A 20,222-nucleotide genomic window follows, 5' to 3' on the forward strand; every position below is an offset into this window, starting at 1 on the left:
TATCCTGCCACGTTTCTGAATTGCTGTATGAGTTCTAGTAGTTTGGGGGTGGAGTCTTTGGGGTTTTCCAAATAAAGAATCATGTCATCTGTGAAGAGAGAGAGTTTGACGTCTTCCTTGCCAATTTGGATACCTTTTGTTTCTCTTTGTTTTCTGATTGCCGTTGCTAGGACTTCTAATACCATGTTGAACAAGAGTGGTGAGCGTGGGCATCCTGGTCGTGTTCCTGATCTCAACAGGAAGGCTGCAAGCTTTTTCCCATTGAGGATGATATTTCCTGTGGGTCTTTCATAGACAGATTTTATGAAGTTCAGGAATGTTCCCTCCATCCCTATACTTTGAAGCGTTTTCATCAGGAACGGATGCTGGATTTTGCCAAATGCATTTTCTGCATCAATTGAGAGGACCATGTGGTTCTTCTCTCTTCTCTTATTGATTTGTTCTATCACATTGATTGATTTGCGAATGTTGAACCAACCTTGCAACCCAGGGATGAATCCCACCTGGTCATGGTGGATAATCTTTTTAATGTGCTGCTGGATCCTGTTTGCTAGGATCTTGTGGAGAATCTTTGCATCCATATTCATCAGTGATATTGGTCTGAAATTCTCCTTTTTGGTAGGGTCTTTGCCTGGTTTGGGGATCAGGGTAATGCTGGCTTCATAAAAAGAGTCTGGAAGTTGTCCTTCTGTTTTTATTTTTGGGAACAGCTTCAGGAGAATTGGTGTTATTTCTTCTTTGAAAGTTTGGTAGAATTCCCCAGGGAATCCGTCAGGTCCTGGGCTCTTGTTTTTTGGGAGGTTTTTGATCACTGCTTCAATCTTGTTACTAGATATAGGGTTTAACTTTAGGTTCATTTTAGACAACATATGGATGGGTCCTGTCGTTTTATCCAATCTGCAATCTCTATATACATATAGTGTTAAACTTCAAGGCAATCCCCTTACCCCAATCAATGCAACCCTTTAGGCAAACCAGTTTCTAATCCCCTTGTAACTTAGAAAAGTTGAGTCCCTTAAAAAAAATCAAGATACATTCAGGAAGAATCAAAATAACCTTCCTCACCGACACTGAGAATTTATAACCACTCTCCCGATTTTTCTTTCTGTCAGTGTTTCTGTGAATTTGTGTTTGTCCAGATAATATATAAATCTTATACTTTGGGTTCTTTCTGATGAGGTTCTTCCCTTTTTTTCCTTATATATATATATATTTTTTCTCCTGTCATATACTTTTATCAGTCTTTTTGTTTGTCTGTTTTTGTTTGTATACTTCACAAATCTTATCTTGTGGCCCATTTGGGCTGAGCATTCTCTTTTATCTTCCCTTTTTTTCCTATCTCTCTCTCTCTTTCTCTCTCTTTTTCCTTTTTACTTTTCCCTTTTTTTTCTTTCTTCTTCTCTATTTCTTTTTCTTTTCTTTTTTCTCTCATTTGGGTGGGGAAACCTGATTGCACAGAAGTTCCAGGTGCACCTTGACTGCACCACAATCGATACATCCAGCTGCATCTGTTCAGTCATCTCTTACCAAAATGACTAGGAGGAGGAATGCCCAACAGAAGAAAAATACAGAGGATGGGCCTTCTGTAACAGAGCTAATGGACATCGACATAGACAGTATGTCAGAAAAGGAATTCAGACTAACAATTATCCAGGCAATAGCTAGGTTCGAGAAAGCCATGGATGACCAAACAGAATTGATTCGGGCAGAACTGAAAGCCACCAGAGATGATGATCAAAATGCTCTCAATGAGTTCCAATCTAATCTAAATTCTCTAAAAGCTTGGGTAATGGAGACAGAAGATAGAATTAGTGATCTGGAGGACAAACAGATAGAGAGAAAGAATCAGGAGGAAGCCTGGAACAAACAGCTCAGAAGCCACGAAAACAGAATCAGGGAATAAATGATGCCATGAAACGTTCCAACATCAGAATTATTGGAATCCCTGAAGGGGAGGAAAAAGAAAGAAGTCTAGAAGATATAGTGGAAGAAGTTGTCTATGAAAAGTTTCCCAATCTCACAAATGGAAACAACTTTCATGTACTAGAGGCAGAGAGATTTCCCCCCAATATTTTAGATTCTTGAAAGTCCTCACGACACCTTATAGTTAGAATGAGGAATTATGTTTCAAGAGAGACCCTCTTAAAAGCAGCTAGGACAAAGAAGCTTCTTACATACAGAGGAATGCCCATTAGAATAAGGTCAGACCTTTCTACAGAGACCTGGCAAGCCAGGAAGGGCTGGCAAAATATATTCAGAGTACTAAATGAGAAGAACATGCAACCAAGAATACTCTATCCAGCAAGACTGACATTTAAAATGGATGGAGAGATAAAGAGTTTCCAAGACCGGCAAGGCTTAAAAGACTATGCAACCACCAAGCCGACACTGCAGGAAATATTAAGGGGGGTACTATAAAAGAGAAAAAATCCTAAGAATATCATTGAACAGAAATATAGAAACAATCTACAGACAGAAAGACTTCAAAGGCAACACGATGTCAATAAAAACGTATCTCTCAATAATCACTCTCAATGTGAATGGCCTAAATGCGCCCATAAAACGACACAGGGTTGCAGATTGGATGAAACGACAGGACCCATCCATATGTTGTCTACAAGAGACCCATTTTGAACCTAAGGATACACCCAGACTGAAAGTGAAGGGATGGAGAAGCATCTTTCATGCCAATGGGCCTCAAAGGAAGGCCAGGCTAGTGATTCTCATATCAGATAAATTAGATTTTTAAACTAAAGACTGTAGTCAGAGATACAGAAGGACACTACATAATTCTTAAAGGGACTATCTGCCAAGATGATCTAACAATTGTGAATATCTATGCCCCCAATATGGGAGCACCCAATTACACAAGAAAACTATTAATCAAGATAAAGAGTCATATTGATATGAATACAATAATAATAGGAGATCTTAATATGCCTCTCTCAGAAATAGACAGATTATCAAAGCAGAAAATTAATAAAGAAATAAGAGCATTGAATGAAATATTGGACCAGATGGACCTCATAGACATATACAGAACATTCCACCCTAAAACAGCAGAATACTCATTCTTCTCAAGTGAACATGGAACCTTCTCCAGAATAGACCACATACTTGGTCACAAAGCAGGACTCAACCGACACCAAAAGACTGACATTATTCCCTGCATATTCTCAGATCACAATGCTTTGAAACTGGAACTCAATCACAAGGAAAAGTTCAGAAGGAACTCAAATACCAGGAAGCTAAAGACCACCTTGCTTAAGAATGCTTGGATCAACCAGGAGATCAAAGATGAACTTAAACAATTCATGGAAACCAATGAGAATTAAGACACTTCAGTCCAAAACCTATAGGATACAGCAAAGGTGGTTCTAGTATATAGAAAATAGATATAGAACAGGCGGTTCTAAGGGGGAAATACATAGCCATCCAAGCCTCCCTTAAAAAAATTGAAAAATTCAGAATACACCAGCTCTCTCTACACCTTACAGAAATGGAGAATCAACAACAAATCAAACCAACTCCACATGCAAGAAGGGAAATAATCAAGATTAGAGCAGAGATCAATGAGGTAGAAACCAGAGATATAGTAGAATGTATCAATGAAACCAGCAGCTGTTTTTTTTAAAGAATCAATAAGATCGATAAACCATTGGCCACACTAATCCCAAAGAAAAGAGAGAAAGCCCAAATTAATAAAATGATGAATGAAAAGGGAGAGATCACAACTAACACCAAGGTAATAGAAACAATCATCAGAAATTATTACCAACGGGTGCCTGGGTGGCTCAGTGGATTAAGCTGCTGCCTTCGGCTCAGGTCATGATCTCAGGGTCCTGGGATCGAGCCCCGCATTGGGCTCTCTGCTCCGCAGGGAGCCTGCTTCCTCCTCTCTCTCTGCCTGCCTCTCTACCTACTTGTGAGCTCTCTCTGTCAAATAAATAAATAAAATCTTAAAAAAAAGAAATTATTACCAACAGTTTCATGCCAATAAGCTAAGCAACCGAGATGAAATGGATGCATTCCTGGAAAACTACAAACTCCCAAAATGGAACCAGGAAGAAATGGGCCACCTGAATAGACCAATATCTAGCAACGAGATAGAAGCAATGATCAAAAACCTCCCAAAATACAAGAGCCCCGGACTTGATGGGTTCCCTGGGGAATTTTACCAAACTTTCAAAGAAGAAATGACACCAATTCTCCTGCAGCTCTTTCAAAAAATTTAAGCAGATGAAAAATTCCAGACTCCTTTTATGAAGCCAGCATTACCCTGATCCCCAAACCAGTCAAAGACCGCACCAAAAAGGAGGATTTCAGACCAATATCACTGATGAATATGGATGCTAAGATTCTCCACAAGATCCTAGCAAACAGGATCCAGCAGCACATTAAAAAGATTATCCACCATGACCAGGTGGGATTCATCCCTGGGTTGCAAGGTTGGTTCAACATTCGCAAATCAATCAATGTGATAGAACAAATCAATAAGAGAAGAGAGAAGAACCACATGGTCCTCTCAATTGATGCAGAAAATGCATTTGGCAAAATCCAGCATCCATTCCTGATTCAAATGCTTCCAAGTATAGGGATAGAGGGAACATTCCTGAACTTCATAAAATCTATCTATGAAAGACCCACAGCAAATATCATCCTCAATGGGAAAAGCTTGCAGCCTTCCCGTTGAGATCAGGAACACGACCAGGATGCCCACTCTCACCACTCTTGTTCAACATGGCATGAGAAGTCCTAGCAACGGCAATCAGACAACAAAGAGAAATAAAATGTATCCAAATTGGCAAGGAAGAAGTCAAACGCTCTCTCTTCCCAGATGACGTGATTCTTTATATGGAACACCCCAAAGAGTCTACCCCCAAACTACTAGAACTCAAACAGCAATTCAGTAACGTGGCAGGATCCAAAGTCAATGTACAGAAATCAGTGGCTTTCTTATACACTAACAATGAAAATACAGAAAGGCAAGTTAGAGAATCGATTCCATTTACTATGGCACCAAGAACCATAAGATACCTGGGAATAAACCTAACCAAAGAGGTGAAGGACCTGTACTTGAGGAACTACAGAACACTCATGAAAGAAATTGAAGAAGACCCAAAAAGATGGAAGACTGTTCCATGCTCTTGGACTGGAAGAATAAACATTGTTAAAATGTCTATACTGCCTAGAGCAATCTATACTTTTAGTGTCATTCCGATCAAAATTCCACTGGTACTTTTCAAAGAGCTGGAGCAAAGAATCCTAAAATTTGGATGGAATCAGAAGAGAACCCGAATTGCTAACGAAATATTGAAAAACAAAATCAAAACTGGTGCCATCACGTTACCTGATTTTAAGCTTTACTACAAAGCTGTGATCACCACGACAGCATGGTACTGGCACAAAAACAGACACATTGACCAGTGGAACAGAGGAGAGAGCCCACATATGGACCCTCAACTCTATGGTCAAATAATCTTTGACAAAACAGGAAAAAAATATACAGTGGAAAAATGACAGTCTCTTCAATAAATGGTGCTGGGAAACCTGGACAGCTATATGTAGAAGAATGAAACTCGACCATTCTCTTACACCGTACACTAAGGTAAACTCATAATGGATAAGAGACCTCAATGTGAGACAGGAATCCATCAGAATCCTAGAGGAGAACTTAGGCAGTAACCTCTTCGATATCAGCCACAGCAACTTCTTTCAAGATATGTCTCCAAAGGCAAAGGAAAAAAAAAAGCGAAAATGAACTTTTGGGACTTCATGAAGATCAAAAGCTTCTGCACAGCAAAGGAAACAGTCCACAACACAAAAAGGCAGCCCATGGAATGGGACAAGATATTTGCAAATGACAGTACAGACAAAAGGTTGATATCCAGGATCTATAAAGAACTCCTCAAAGTCAACGCACACAAAACAGATAATCATATCAAAAAATGGGCAGAAGATATGAACAGACACTTCTCCAATGAGGACATACAAATGGCTATCAGACACATGAAAAAATGCTCATCATCACTAGCCATCAGGGAGATTCAAATTAAAACCACATTGAGATATCGCCTTACAGCAATTAGAATGGCCAAAATTAACAAGATAGGAAACAATGTGTGTTGGAGAGGTTGTGGAGAAAGGGAGCCCTCTTCCACTGTTGCTGGGAATGCAAGCTGGTGGAGCCACTTTGGAGAACAGTGTGGAGATTCCTCAAGATATTAAAAATAGAGCTTCCCTATAACCCTGCAATTGCACTGCTGGGTATTTTCCCCAAAGATACAGATGTAGTGAAAAGAAGAGCCATCTGTACCCCAATGTTTATAGCAGCAATATCCACGGCCGCCAAACTGTGCAAACAACCAAGATGCCCTTCAATGGACGAATGGATAAGGAAGATGTGGTCCGTATACACCATGGAGTATTATGCCTCCATCAGAAAGGATGAATACCCAACTTTTGTAGCAACATGGACGGAACTGGAAGAGATTATGCTGAGCGAAATAAGTCAAGCAGAGAGAGTCAAGTATCATATGGTTTCCCTTATTTGTGGAGCATAACGGAAAACATGGAGGACATGGGGAGATTGAGAGGAGAAGGGAGTTGTGGGAAATTGGAAGGGGAGATGAACCATGAGAGACTATGGACTCTGAGAAACAATTTGATGGTTTTGTTGGGGTGAGGCGTGGGAGGTTGGGTGAGCTTGGTGGTGGATATAATGGAGGGCACATATTGTATGCAGCACTGGGTGTGGTGCGTAAACAATGAATCTTGGTACACTGAAAAGAAATTTAAAAATATAAAAAATATTTAAAAAAATCTGCATAGCAATGGAAACAATCACCCAAACTAAAGGCAGCATATGGAATGGGAGAAGATATTTGCAAAGGATATATCAGATAAAGGACTAGTATCCAAGATCTATAAAGAACTTCTCAAATTCAACACCCAATAAACAAATAATCCAGGCAAGAAATGTGCAGAAGACATGAACAGATACCTCTCCAAAGAAGACATAAAAATGATCATAAGACACATGAAAAAATGCTCCACATGACTAGCCATCAGGAAATACAAATAAAAAACCATTATGAGATACCAGTTAGAATGGATAAAATTAACAAGACAGGGAACAACAAATGTTGGTGAGGACATAATGTTGGTGAGAAAGGTAACCATCTTACATTGTTGGTGGGAATGCAAGCTGGTACAGTCACTCTGAAAAACAGTATCGAGGTTCCTCAATATGTTAAAAATAGAGCTACCCTATGACTAGCAATTGTACTACTGGGAATTTACCCCAAAGATACAGATGTAGTGAAAAGTAGGGACATAAACACCCCAATGTTCATAGCAGCAATGTTCACAATAGCCAAACTGGGGAAAGAGCTGAGATGACCTTCAAGAGAAGAATAGATAAAGAAGAGATGGCCCATATACACAATGAGATACTATTCAGCCTTGAGAAAGGATGAATATCCAACTTTTGTATCAACATGGATGGGACTGGAGAAAATTATGTTAAGTGAAAGAAGTCAAACAGAGAAAGTCAATTATCATATGGTTTCACTTATTTGAACATAAGGAATAGCATGGAGGACATTAGGAGAAGGAAGGGAAAATATAAGGTGGAGAAAAGAGAATGGGAGACAAACTGTGAGAGACTATGGACTCTGGAAAACAAACTAAGGGTTTTAAAAGGTAGGGGGTAGGGGAATGGGTGAGCCTGGTTCTGGGTCTTAAGGAGGGCATGAATTGCATGGAGCACTGGGTGTTATATGCAAACAATGAATCATGGAACACTATATCAAAAAAATGATATACTGTATTGTGACTAACATAACATAATAAAAAAAAAGAAGAGGGGGCTCATATATACAATGGAGTATTACTCACCATCAGAAATGATGAATATCTACCATTTACATTGATGTGGATGGAACTGGAGGGTATTATTGTCAGAGAAAGACAATTATCATATGGTTTCACTCATATGTGGAATATAAGAAATAGTGCAGAGGATCAGGGGAAGGGAGGGAAAACTGAATGGGAAGAAATCAGAGAGGGAGTCAAACCATGAGAGACTCTTGACCCTGAGAAACAAACTGAGTAAATGGAAATAGAGTTGGGTGGGTGGATGAGGTAACTGGATGATGGGCATTAATGAGGGCATGTGGTGATGAGCACTGGGTGTTATATGCAACTGATGAATCATTGAACACTACATCTGAAACTACTGATGCAATATATGTTTGCTAATCAAATTTAAATAAAATAAATAAAAACAAAAACAAAACCAAGAAAATGATGTTTCTATTGACATAAAAGATAATAGGAGTGATCATTCACCAATATTACCAAACACAAACTAAGTATTAGGTATTAACATTAGAGGTGGCTGAGAGCATAAGAGCAAACAATGGAGATGGAAATCCCACCCCATGGAGCTTGCAGAAAGGGAGCTACAAGATTTGTCTTCAGAACAATTAAAAAAAGCATTTTCATGAGAAAAAAATTTCTCCCAACTTGAATATTAAACAATAACCTTGATCTGTTTAACAGTATTTTGAAATAAAGATTGACTTCTCTATAAATGAATTATATCTATGTCATAAATTGTTAGGAAAATATCAAAATGTTAATGATTTACATGATCAGAAGTTCTGAACAAAGTGAAAAATATCAAAATGTTAATATTTACATGATCAAAGGTTTTGAACAAAGTGAACAAAAGTGAAACTCTTCAGAAACTGGTCTCTGTCTTGACCTGCCTGTGATTTACTAATACCTGGCTTTCAGTTTATGAGCAGTAGAGGCCATGTTTAGAATCTGCCCGTGAATCCTCATATGGCTGAGTCATAAAAGTGGAGAACAAAAATGGTAGTCGAGAGAGGACAGTGGAGATGGGGCAAAGCTTTCTTCTGACCACACTGTCCTCAGGATGTCCCACCAGAGTCTGACTCTGTTATCTGTACCTCTCAGATCTTGTATCTGAAAACTGAAAAAGGAGAAGCCAGAGAATAAAGAATGAGAGTGAAGGTCCATAAAGGTGAGGAATGGCAGACCAGTGAGGAGTTCATTGAGGGGCTGAGCTTGTGTTTATATCTCATTTGACTATGACAATGGGCTCCTGTAGATGGGGTAATGGGTCCTACTTTGTGCTATTTGTCCAGTGGCTCCACCAAGTGACTGAATGATAAGCCCTGAGGGCAGTAGTCATTTGTCCTTCACTCCTGGGCCCATGTGGGTGCCCATATTGTCTTACCAAATACAGTGGTCAGGAAGGGAAGTAGAACTGGGCCTAGGGGTAATTCTCCAGAGAGGCACCCACTGCAGCAAATAAACCTCTGAGATACCACATGCTAAAAGAGGACCAAGAGAGAATATGAAAAATACCCCATGTCCTAAAACTTCTGGTTATACCCATTGCTTGCAAGTAGTGCAAAGCACCTAGAAGCTAGGAGCATGTATAGGATGTTTGCTTTGTCCTAAATTTGTTCCTCCTGAAACAATGCCCACTCATTTTGCCTTGTCAGAAGCCACATCCCTCTGTTGCTTCTGTCTCCCCCTGTCCAGGGTATTTCTGGCCCAAATCTCAAAGCTCTAACCAGGGGCTGGGTACTAGCCCCTGGCTAAACACAAAGGATGGTGTCAGCCCAGATTAAGATAGAGGGTCTCCCCATCTTGGTCAGCTACTCTGACCAGACTGGTGCCCATTGTTCTGTTCCTTCTTCCACTACCCTTCAGCCCTCTATTAAGGTCCATGTCCATAGGAACGAGTTGTGGTCACTGTGGTTATTCCGTTCCTGAGTACTCTGACTTGTAAGGGAAGCCAGGTTCCCACTATGAATTCTTCATGAACATTGGCACTTCACCCAGTTGTCATGGGGCTCAGGCCTGGCTTCCTGGCATATTAGATGTTTCCTGGGATGGGGCCACAGCACTCCCCTCAATTTGACTCAACCCACTGGAGACTGAAGGATCAAGTGTCAGATTCCTCTGGCCAGAGGAAGTATCATAAGAGGAGCAGGATTTCATCCCAGGAAGAGACTTGTTGGGATTTACCCAAGCTTCTCATCTAGTTTATGGCTCTCTCAGGAGATGGGGTAAGACCACAGCATGTCTAGTGGCACAGCATGCCACCTTCTTCTAACTGGCCTTGTGAGAGGCTGCCCTATAGCCCATATCCAGCTGGTCTGGGTGTGGAGTCTTTGATCCCTGGACAGTCCAGGGGCCTAGTCAGAAAGCAAATGCTCCTTAAGAAATGCTACCTAATCTTTGAAAGTAAAGACACGAACATGGAGATTCTTGTTGGTGCTGGTGTCAAGAGCTGTTTTCAGAGTACACGCAGACTCATGTTATCACACATAAAACAAACCTAAGAAGGGTGGTTAGATCTTATCCCTACCTTACAGAGGGGAAATAGATAGCTAGAGAGGCAGATGAGTGGCTCCCAGATATGTGTACTTAGACACAATCATCTCTATTTCTCTCCCATTGCCCCCCTGGGAATGTCAGGAAGAAAAAAGAGTGGATCCCTCTCAGAACTATGCCCAGGAGTTGGGATGAATGGGATGGGGATAATTCCTCATGACATGGTTTTTATTTTGGACATAGTACAGGATGTTTTTTCTGATTAAAAGAATAAGCTAAACTGACTATAAATAGTGGGATCTCTGCAATGGGTTCTGTGGGGGGAAATTCTGAATGTGAGGTGTGGGTGGGGGCACAACTCAAAACAGTGAACATCTCAGACCTTCCATGTCGTAGATATTCCTACTATTCTTCTTTTTCCCCAGGAATGGTGGTCTCTGGGTGGGCCTCTGGAAGTCTCCCCACAATAACTACAGCCCTGAAGAATGTACTGAGGACCCGCCCTGAGAAGCAGAAGTTGGCACAGAGCTGGGCAGTCCCAGGCCCTATGTAATGTTCTATTCTTCATGGAGTTGAGTGATGGGTTCACAGCTCTCCATCAGTGAAGACAAAACTGGCTGATTGTACCTGACCTCTTACCTTTCCTGAGCCTGGCCTGTGATTCAAACTCCAGACCATACTGTGAGTCAGGTGGGGTGGAAGACTAGCATCAGTAGATGACAAGAGATGGATTTAGCTGGAGAACATCTTGACCAAGTCCACACTGTAAGTCTGGCCTCTTGGCCTCATACCTCTGCCAGAAATCTTCTTTATCTCCAGGCACCTCAGTTGGTCAGGAGTTCATGGGCAAGTAGTACTAGGAGAAAGGGAAAGGTTTAATGGGCTGAGAACTATAAAATGTATAAACTTGGGCCACACTTCCCTCATGGACATGGAGACAGATCTCTGTTTGGGAGGAAGATAGTGTTTTGCTATTTCCAGAAGTAGGATGGCAACTCTGGGTCCCATGACATGCAACCCAGGAAGGCTGATGGACCCCCTTCTCATTAAAAAAGAGTAATAACAACAACAAAAAACAAACAAACAAACAAAAAAGGCTCATAAAATTACAATTATATTGAATACAGTTTTTAAAAACTCCTCTAATGTATGGAGTAGGAACAGGTATGATTCACCGGGCTCCTGCAGGGGGCTGATAAAGACATAATTGGAAGTAGTTGATGAGGGCAAAAAACACTTCCTGTCTGCAGATGTTACATAATAGGAGAACCTCAATGATTTCCAATGGTTGGTGGTTTTGTTGTGGTTTGTGGACTCCATTTATGGAAAGAAAGGCTACATTTCAGTTACAGGACAGGGAAAGAAAGATGCAATCTTTCTTCCTGGCCAAGTATGAGAGGACTCTGTGCTGCACCTCCCAGACCCAGAGTCTAAACCTCTGGGGGCTTTTGTGTGTCTGGTCACCTGTCAGATGTCTCCCGGTGAGAAGGCGGAGGGAAAAGCAAGGCATGCACTTATCTTATGATTCAGATCTCAGATGTTAATATCCACATTGACATATAAACAGCATTTAAACAGGATCCACTTCCTCTTGTTTTGCCAGAAGCAAACAACTGCCCATTTTTGCTTATATCTTTCTGATGTGGACAGAGGCAAAGTCCATTGTGCCTACAGTGTGATGGTTATTTCAAACTGTCCTTAAGCCTCCACTTCCACCCTGCAAAGCAGGCATCAGTATTTCCCTGCACAGGGTAGGAAACCAAGCTTCTGAATAGTGGAAACTTGTGCCCAAGTTCAGGCAGCACTGTTCACTCACAGAGCTAGGAGATGCCTTGCTCCAAAACCTGCTGTCATTGTGTTAAGCTAGACTCTGTGCAAAATAGAGTCTTCTCCTTTCTTTAAAGAAAGCAACATACAAGATTTTTATCTGTCATTCTGAGGTTAGGAAATAGGCTGAGCAGGAGAAACTTGGAATTAAGGTGGAAGTGATTCTTGGACAGGCATTATATACATGTTTTTGTCTCTGAGACTGCGGGTTAGTTCATGGTTACTTACGGAAAATAAGACTTGGACTTCAGAGTGTGAAATTAGATTTTGACATTTCCTGAAAACTTGCTTTCAGGAAGGAAAATGTCAGTGACCTTCAACCCCTTCCTAGTCTTTAAATAGTGATATTGCAGGCTTTTCCTCAGGCTCTGGGGAGGATAAATTTTAAGGTAGGTGGGGTGTGGGGAAGGGAATTTGGATTTCCTTCCTAAATTAGCAAAATCCAGATGGGATTTTGGAAGGGTGCCTTGATTAGAGGTTAGAAAGAAAGCCAGGATCCATCTAGCAAATCCTTGTTCTGTCATTTTCTTAGAGAACCAAAGTGCCATGGATCTGGCTTTGTGAGAAGGTGACTTTGGAATCAAGAAATGAGAGTTCTTGGCTAAGGGGCTATTTGCCTGAGAGTATGGCAGCTTCAGAACTTTCTAGCATATGGAGAGCTGCTTTCTATTCCCCAGAACAGTGACTTCTGCATCTTGGCCAAATCATTCTATTTCAGCTTTGAAAGGAGCTTCAAGATCTTCCATATCCATGTGAAAAAGAAATCCCCTATGTGAATTCCTCCTAAGGAAGGAAGGCCCTTCTCCCCTTGCATAAAACTAGGGTTTGACAAATTCTACCTTACCAAATGGATGAGTGAATAAATTAATGGACAACCTTGTCCAGAACTTGGATTGCTAGACAAGAGACCTGGGCCTCATGGCCTGACCCTTCTCCTCTCACTTAAGCCTTCTGCAGGACCACCATGCCTCCATCTTCAACCTTAAAGAGTCTTCTTACCATCTGTGTCCTCGCTGTCTGGGTTTCCAGCATTGTAGGTAAGAATGAACAAACGGCCTCTTTTCCCTCCCAAATTGGAGGAGTAAGGTGGACAATACAGAAGAGAAATGCCTACTTGGGAGAGACCAGGTCCAGCTTCAAGAGCAGGGCTGAACTCTGCAGGGTTGGGGACCCTGATGAAGTGTCTGGGGCAGTGGGAAGCTGAAAGAGACTGGGCCTGAGCACTTCCTGGGGCCTGATGTGGCCGTCAGGGAGGGACTGTGGACTGAGTAGGCCCATTCAGCCCTACAGAGTGTGGGTCTCATGGTATCTTGACTCTCAGGGATGTCTGGCTATTGGAAGCATCAACTATGACTCCTGATGGTTTTCATTCCTGAATTACTTTTGAAACTTTTTTTTTTAAAGATTTTATTTATTTGAGACGAGAGAGAGAGAGAGAGAGAGAGAACAAGCAGGAGGAGAAGCAGGCAGAAGGAGAGGGAGAAACCGAGTGGAGAGCCCCCACTAAGTGAGGAGCCAGATGTGGGACTCCCTCCCAGGACCCTGGGATCATGATCTAAGCCTAAGACAGAAGCTTAACTGACTGAGCCACCCAGGTTCCCCCTTTTAAACAATTTTTATTTCCTTTTCATAGAGAGTTATAAATGTACAAGCTGCTCTTTTAATGCATGTAGTGCTGACACGCGAAGAACGTGCGAAACCTCTCAAAGCTGCTTTGGATATAAGCAAGAATTAAGGACATCAGGTATGCTGTGCAAGGCCCCTCTCCAGGCTGTTGGTCATGCAGGACAGACAGAAAGGTGCTTAAGAGTGAGGGAGGCTGCTGTTGAGCTTGTGCATCTTCTATTTTACCCCTGCTTTCTTTCCCAGCTTTCTACCCAGATGGGACTGGGTGTATGGGGTGGTGGGAGGAGGCAGGGTGGGAGAAACTGGGAAAAAGGCTGGGCAAGTCCTGTAGTATGACACTCCCCTTCTAAGCGGAAAGATTAAAGACAAAAGGATTTGAAACACAGAATCCTTTAATACCAGCAGTCCACTTGGGCATCACTCTCCCTATGGTTCAAAGAGGAAATTCCTTCTGGGGTTTGGTTCTGTGTAGGGAAACTCTTACAATATGTCGAGGAGAGAGGCTGTTCTTCCAGCAAGTGTGTCCCAAGGACCTTCTCAGCAACACTGGGGGATAATCAAACATTTGGGTACAACCATCAATGCTGCCAAGACGAGCTCTGCAACCAACGGGACTTCCAAGGTGAGTACCAACACATCCTTGCTATCTCTCCCCTCCCATCCTTTATCCCAATCCATTGCCTTAAGTCTCTGTCTTATAAGTACCTTCCTATGAGCTGTCTGGCTTCTGAGCTGCTATTGATTTTGCTCACTGAGTGTCTTTCCTTCCTGTGAAGGGACAGGCACAAGCCCCCTCCCTTTTTTTTTTTTTTTACATAGAAGACTGAATGACACCTGGAATGGGTTCTCAGGATTTACTATGAGTCTCTAGGTTTAAATCATTTGCTTTCCAGGGCGCCTGGGTGGCTCAGTGGGTTAAGCCTCTGCCTTCGGCTCAGGTCATGATCTCAGGGTCATGGGATCGAACCCCGCATCAGGCTCTCTGCTCAGCAGGGAGCCTGCTTCCCCCTCTCTCTCTGCCTCTCTGCCTACTTGTGGTCTGTCTGTCAAATAAATAAATAAAATCTTTAAAAAAAATCATTTGCTTTCCCATTCCAGTTGAAAGTTGTTTGTCCTTGCCTATTTAACTCCTCACTCTCTTAACAGTTTATTTTATTGGAGTTATAATTAACACAGAGTTTATATTACTTTCAGGTGTACAATATAGTGATTCAACAATTCTGTACATTGCTCACTATTCATCAAGTTAAATGTATCGCTTTCACCTATTTTACCCATCCCCCACTCATTTACCCTCTGGCAACCACCAGTTTATTCTATTTAAGAGTCTCTTTTATGTTTTTCTCTCTCTTTTTTTAACCTTTGTTCATTTATTTCTTAAATTCTACATATGAGTGAAATCATGTATTTGTCTTTCTCTGACTTACTTATTTCACTTAGCATTTATGCTCTAGATCCTTCCATGTTTTTCCAAATGGCAAGATCTCATTCTTTGTTATGTTTGAGTAATAACCCTTTGTATATATACATACCACGTTTTCTTTATCCACTCATCAATCCATGGGCACTTGGGTTGTTTCCATATATTGGCTATTGTAAATAATGCCACAACAAACATAGGAGTGCATATATCTTTTCAAATTACTATTTTTTCATTTTCTTTGGATAAATACCTACTAATGAAATAACTGGATTACACAGAATTTCTATTTTTAATTTTTTGAGGAACCTCCATACTGTTTTCCACTGGCTGTACCAATTTGCTTTCCCACCAACAGTGCATAAAGTTTCATTTTTCTCTGCATCCTCACAAATACTTGCTATTTCTTGTGTTTTTTATTTTAACCATTCTGACAGGTATAAAGTGACACTTCATTATCTAATTTGTATTTTCCTGATGACATTGAGCACCTTTTTATGTGTCTCTTGGCCATCTTTTTTGGAGCAATGTCTATTTGGGTCCCCTGCCCATTTTTAATTAGATTATGTGTGTGTGTGTGTGTGTGTGTGTGTGTTTAGTATTGAGTTGTGTAAGTTCTTTATACATTTTGAATATTAACCCCTTATTCAATATATAATTTGCAAATATCTTCCCTCATTCAATAGGTTGCTTTTTTATTTTGTTGATGGTTTTCTTTTCTATGCAAAAGATTTTTATTTTGGTGTAGTCCCAGTATTTTATTTTTACTTTTATTTCCTTTTCTTAAGGAGACACATAAAGAACAATGTGTCTATAGCTGATGTGAAAGAAATTACTTCAAATGTTTGCTCATGGACTGGAAAAATCAATATTGTGAAAATGTCCAAACTCCCCAAAGCAATCTATAGATACACAATCCCTATCAAAACACAGTATTTTCTCTACAGAACTAAAGCAAATACTAAAATTTGTACTACAAAAGACTTTGAGTATCCAAAGCAATCTTGAGAAAGAATAAAGCTCAAAGTATCACAATCCCAGATTTCAAGACACACTACAAAGCTGCAGTGATCAAAACAGCATGATACTGACACAAAGATAGACACGTAGATCAATGGAACAGAACAGAGAACCCAGACATGAATCCACACTTATATGATCACTTAATCTATGACAAAGGAGACAACAATATACATGGGGAAAAGGAAGTCTCCAAAAAAATGCATTGGGAAAACTGGGCAGTGGTACAAAAGAATGAAACCAGATCACTTTTTGTTTTAATCATACACCAAAATGAACTAAAAGTGTATTAAAGACTTAAGTGTGAAACATGAAACCATAAAATTCCTTAACAGTATTTTGTAAAACCACAAATTGTCTTCTATCACTAAGCATTTTTCTCCAGCCAGGGCAGAGAGGGTCAATTGAAGAAAGAAGCAAATAAACCAAATTCCTATAAGATCCTTGGGTTATATCTTTCCACTTAATACCAACATCCCCCCCACACCCTCCATGCTATCCTAATTTTAAATAATTTTGGTTTTGGGGGGAGGAATCCTGGAATAACCATGATCTTGTATGGGGGTTAATAATGCTCTGAACTCCTTTCATGGCTTACTCTTTAAGATGAAATTTTTCTTTTTTCATTCAGTGCCTCAGAAGTCCTTACTACCCAATGGCATTAAGTGTCCTGCCTGCTACAATGTGTATGACATTTCCTGTGACCCAGTTCTTCTTGACTGCACTGGTGCAGAGACAAAGTGTGTGGAGGTTATTGGCATAGGTACGGATATTTCCACAGGCTTCGGTGTTCATTTTCTCAAAGGGTATAGCTCTTTGTTGTGTAATCATTACTCCAAAACTTGACAATTTAAAACAATGAACACTTATTGTTTCATGGTTTCTGTGGGTCAGGAGTCTGGGCATGGCTTAGTTGAGTGCTTCTGGTTGAGTATCGAAGTTTTTTTATTAATTAATTTTTTAAATTAACATGTAATGTATTATTTGGTTCAGGGGTATAGGTCTGTGAATCATCAGACTTACACAATTCACAGCATGCACCATAGCACATACCCTCCCCAATGTCCATCACCCAGCCACCCCATCTCTCCTCCTGCCCTCCAGCAAACCCTAGTCTGTTCCTGAGACTAAGAGTCTTTTATGGTTTGTCTCCCTCCCAGGTTCCATCTTATTTCATTTTTCCCTCCCCCACCATGTCCCCCTGCCCTGACTTTCAAATTCCTTAAAGATTTAATATAGCTGTCAGCAGGGCCTGTGGTCATTTGGGCAGAAGACCTGATTCCAAGATCACCAAGCTGTCAGGCTTGGTTCCTCTCTATATGGGTCTCTGTGTGGGCTGCCTGGATGTCCCCATGGACATATCAGCTAGCATCCCCCAGAGCAAGTGATGATAGAGATTGAGAGAGATAGATAGAGATGAGAAATGGAAGGAGGGAGGGAGGGAGGAAGGAGGAGCACTAACTGGCGCTTCTCAGGGCAAGTGCTGAGAGAGAGAGGGAGAAGAGGAGGAGAAGAGGGAGGAAGTAGATACCGCATTTTTAAAGTAATTGAATCTCAGAAGTGACATTTCTTCACTTCTTCTATGTCCTGTTGGTTGCACAGATCAACTCTGATACAACATAGGAGGACAAGGACACTACACAAGTACATTAATACAAGGAGTTGGGAACTATTGAAGGCCATCCTAGAGGCTAACCACCATGTACAGCAAAGGCTGAAACAAGGTCAAGTCCTGGTTATCCCTCCAAAGTATGGAGGGAGCCATCTGTCAGGAAAGGAGGGAAGAGGAGATAAGAGGGGAGGGGAGGAGGAAAGAACACAATTGTTTCCCAGAGCAGAGTTTGAGGCTTGGGAACATGTCATATCATCATCTCCTGGAATGGGACCTTCAGCCATTGGCAGCACAGAGGGTGATACCTCAGTTCTGGTTTTCATCATCACTGCCATTATTACTATTAGCAAAACCCCATGATAAAGCACTTAATTTCTCATGATGTGATTCTGAAATCTGCAGAAGGATTTTCCATTTTCCTGAGTAAGATGAAAATATATATTTGTAATAAGACACATATGCATTATTCAGATATAAATTGGGAAATTAACCTAGTATTGGACTGTATAGCCAGAAAGGGCACTGTCAGTTGTTTTCTGATCAGCATGTAAAAGTTTGTATGAAATTAGTGGTGTTGTAAGGAGATTTTAAATTATGGGAGAGAGAGCATAGTAGGAATGGAGGCAAGTTATGCTTTTTTTTTAATGAGGGCATTTTGAGGGAGACCCTGGGACTATCAGGTGAAGGGGTCCTTGCATTAGTGAGCAAAGGTGAGCGAGGAAAATGGGATGCTACAGGGGAAGCTGTTGAGAGTGGCAGTCTCTCTACTTCAAATTGTCATGGAAAGTACAGACATGTAATGAGGTTCCACAGTGATAACTTCCACTAAACTCATAGCCTAGGGGGAAAGGGATTTTATCTCAAAGGGGATCTGCATTGCTTCCCTCTTGTTTCCCCAAAGAAACAAAAGCAAAGAAAACAACAGGTACTGCAGGGACTTTTTAGCTGATATATGAGTTGTGATCACAGGCTTTTCCCTCTCTTCCAACTATCTCTCCTCTAATCAGGATGCAGGGACTCCAGTCTCAGTCATGTATCTGAGATAGAAGGAGCCCTTTGGGATCCCTCCTAAATGGAGATGTTGGCCCAAAGGGATAGAGAGGGAACTGTGTTTTGCTTTTTTAATAGAGGACAGAGGGAGATTCCGGGGCACTCTGTGCACCTTTTTCTTTCCCTAGTGAGGCAGATAGGATAGGATGTGGGTGAAGAGAGGAGACCAGATGAGAGAGGCTAACTCTTGGATTTTTCTTTTGTCAGATGGCTATATATTTATGATTTTTGCCATGGGTTGTGCTACTGAAACGGCCTGCAATTTGAAGAATGTAACTATATTGAATAACATAAAAATCCGTACTTACTGTAGAGAACAAAGCAATGGAAACCCCCACTGATGTTCATCACCTCATCAAGCCTGACTGGTGCCTTCTTGCTCAGAGTCTTGCTTTCAAGTTTACAGAACTACCAAGCTCATAATCCTTCAAACCCGAAGAAGTTGGAGTCCTCAGATGACTTCCCTCTCCAATATCCCCCAGATATTGCAGAATTAAATTGCTGATATTTCCATTAAGTGTGTGTATAATCATCTGTTAGTACTTCATGTTAAAAAAAGTCTTATTCATTCTTCTAATGGGGTCTTTCTTCACCCCAAGAAGCAGGTAAGGAAATCTAAGACATCAACTCTAAGAACTCACTCAACCATATACTCATACTTGCCCCAGAACACACCTCCTTCCTATGTTCTCAGTTCCCATTGCTAATATGTAACTGGCCATTGTCAAGGAGAATGCTTTCAAAGGAACAAGTCAGGATCTGAAAGTTCCTTCCCCACAGTTTGTAAAGTCCCAGGTATAATATAATCTTTCCTACCTGGGAAACATGGCATGTACTCAGTTGGATGTACCAGGGATGAAGGATACAGACAGAAGGGATCTGTGAAGTTCATTCTAAATGCCAAGGAAGAGAAAAGTGCATGTACTGAGAGTATAGAGGGCTGTGACCTCACAAGTCAGGGGAAGTCACAGCCATTCTCCACAGGATGCCAGTGAAGAAGCAGAGGGTCCAGGAAGTGCCCTTACAGGATCCAAACTATGGTATCCTTGTGGTGCTGAACACAACTGAGAGACACTGTAGCCTGCTCAGATGGATCTCTTGATTCCCCAAATTCAGTTACCTACAGCACACAATAAGTTGCATAAAAGAAAAGAATGCCCAACACATAGTGATGACCCTCTGGGGGGCAGTCGGTTGTCTGTATCATGCTGGAGCCCAGCACTCTATAAGCCTGTCTGGGCCTGAAATCTTCATAGACAGATGGTGGCCTGACCTTCTCCTTGGGGCTCT

At 41.2% G+C, this 20,222-nt stretch overlaps 1 protein-coding gene across 1 annotated transcript in view; it reads left to right on the forward strand.

Moving 5' to 3' along the window:
• Window positions 1-13,152: 13,152 nt before the first annotated feature.
• Window positions 13,153-20,222, forward strand: part of LOC123939184 (protein RoBo-1-like) — a 28,840-nt gene continuing 21,770 nt past the window's right edge. The window contains exons 1-5 of the mRNA XM_046001124.1: window positions 13,153-13,241; window positions 13,838-13,948; window positions 14,303-14,452; window positions 16,902-17,033; window positions 19,140-19,232. Coding sequence (XP_045857080.1) covers window positions 13,169-13,241; window positions 13,838-13,948; window positions 14,303-14,452; window positions 16,902-17,033; window positions 19,140-19,232 — 559 coding nt within the window. The 5' untranslated portion in view covers window positions 13,153-13,168. The remainder of the gene's footprint in view (window positions 13,242-13,837; window positions 13,949-14,302; window positions 14,453-16,901; window positions 17,034-19,139; window positions 19,233-20,222) is intronic.

This window comes from Meles meles, chromosome 3 (genome assembly GCF_922984935.1).
Source record: "Meles meles chromosome 3, mMelMel3.1 paternal haplotype, whole genome shotgun sequence".
Taxonomy (NCBI): domain Eukaryota; kingdom Metazoa; phylum Chordata; class Mammalia; order Carnivora; family Mustelidae; genus Meles; species Meles meles.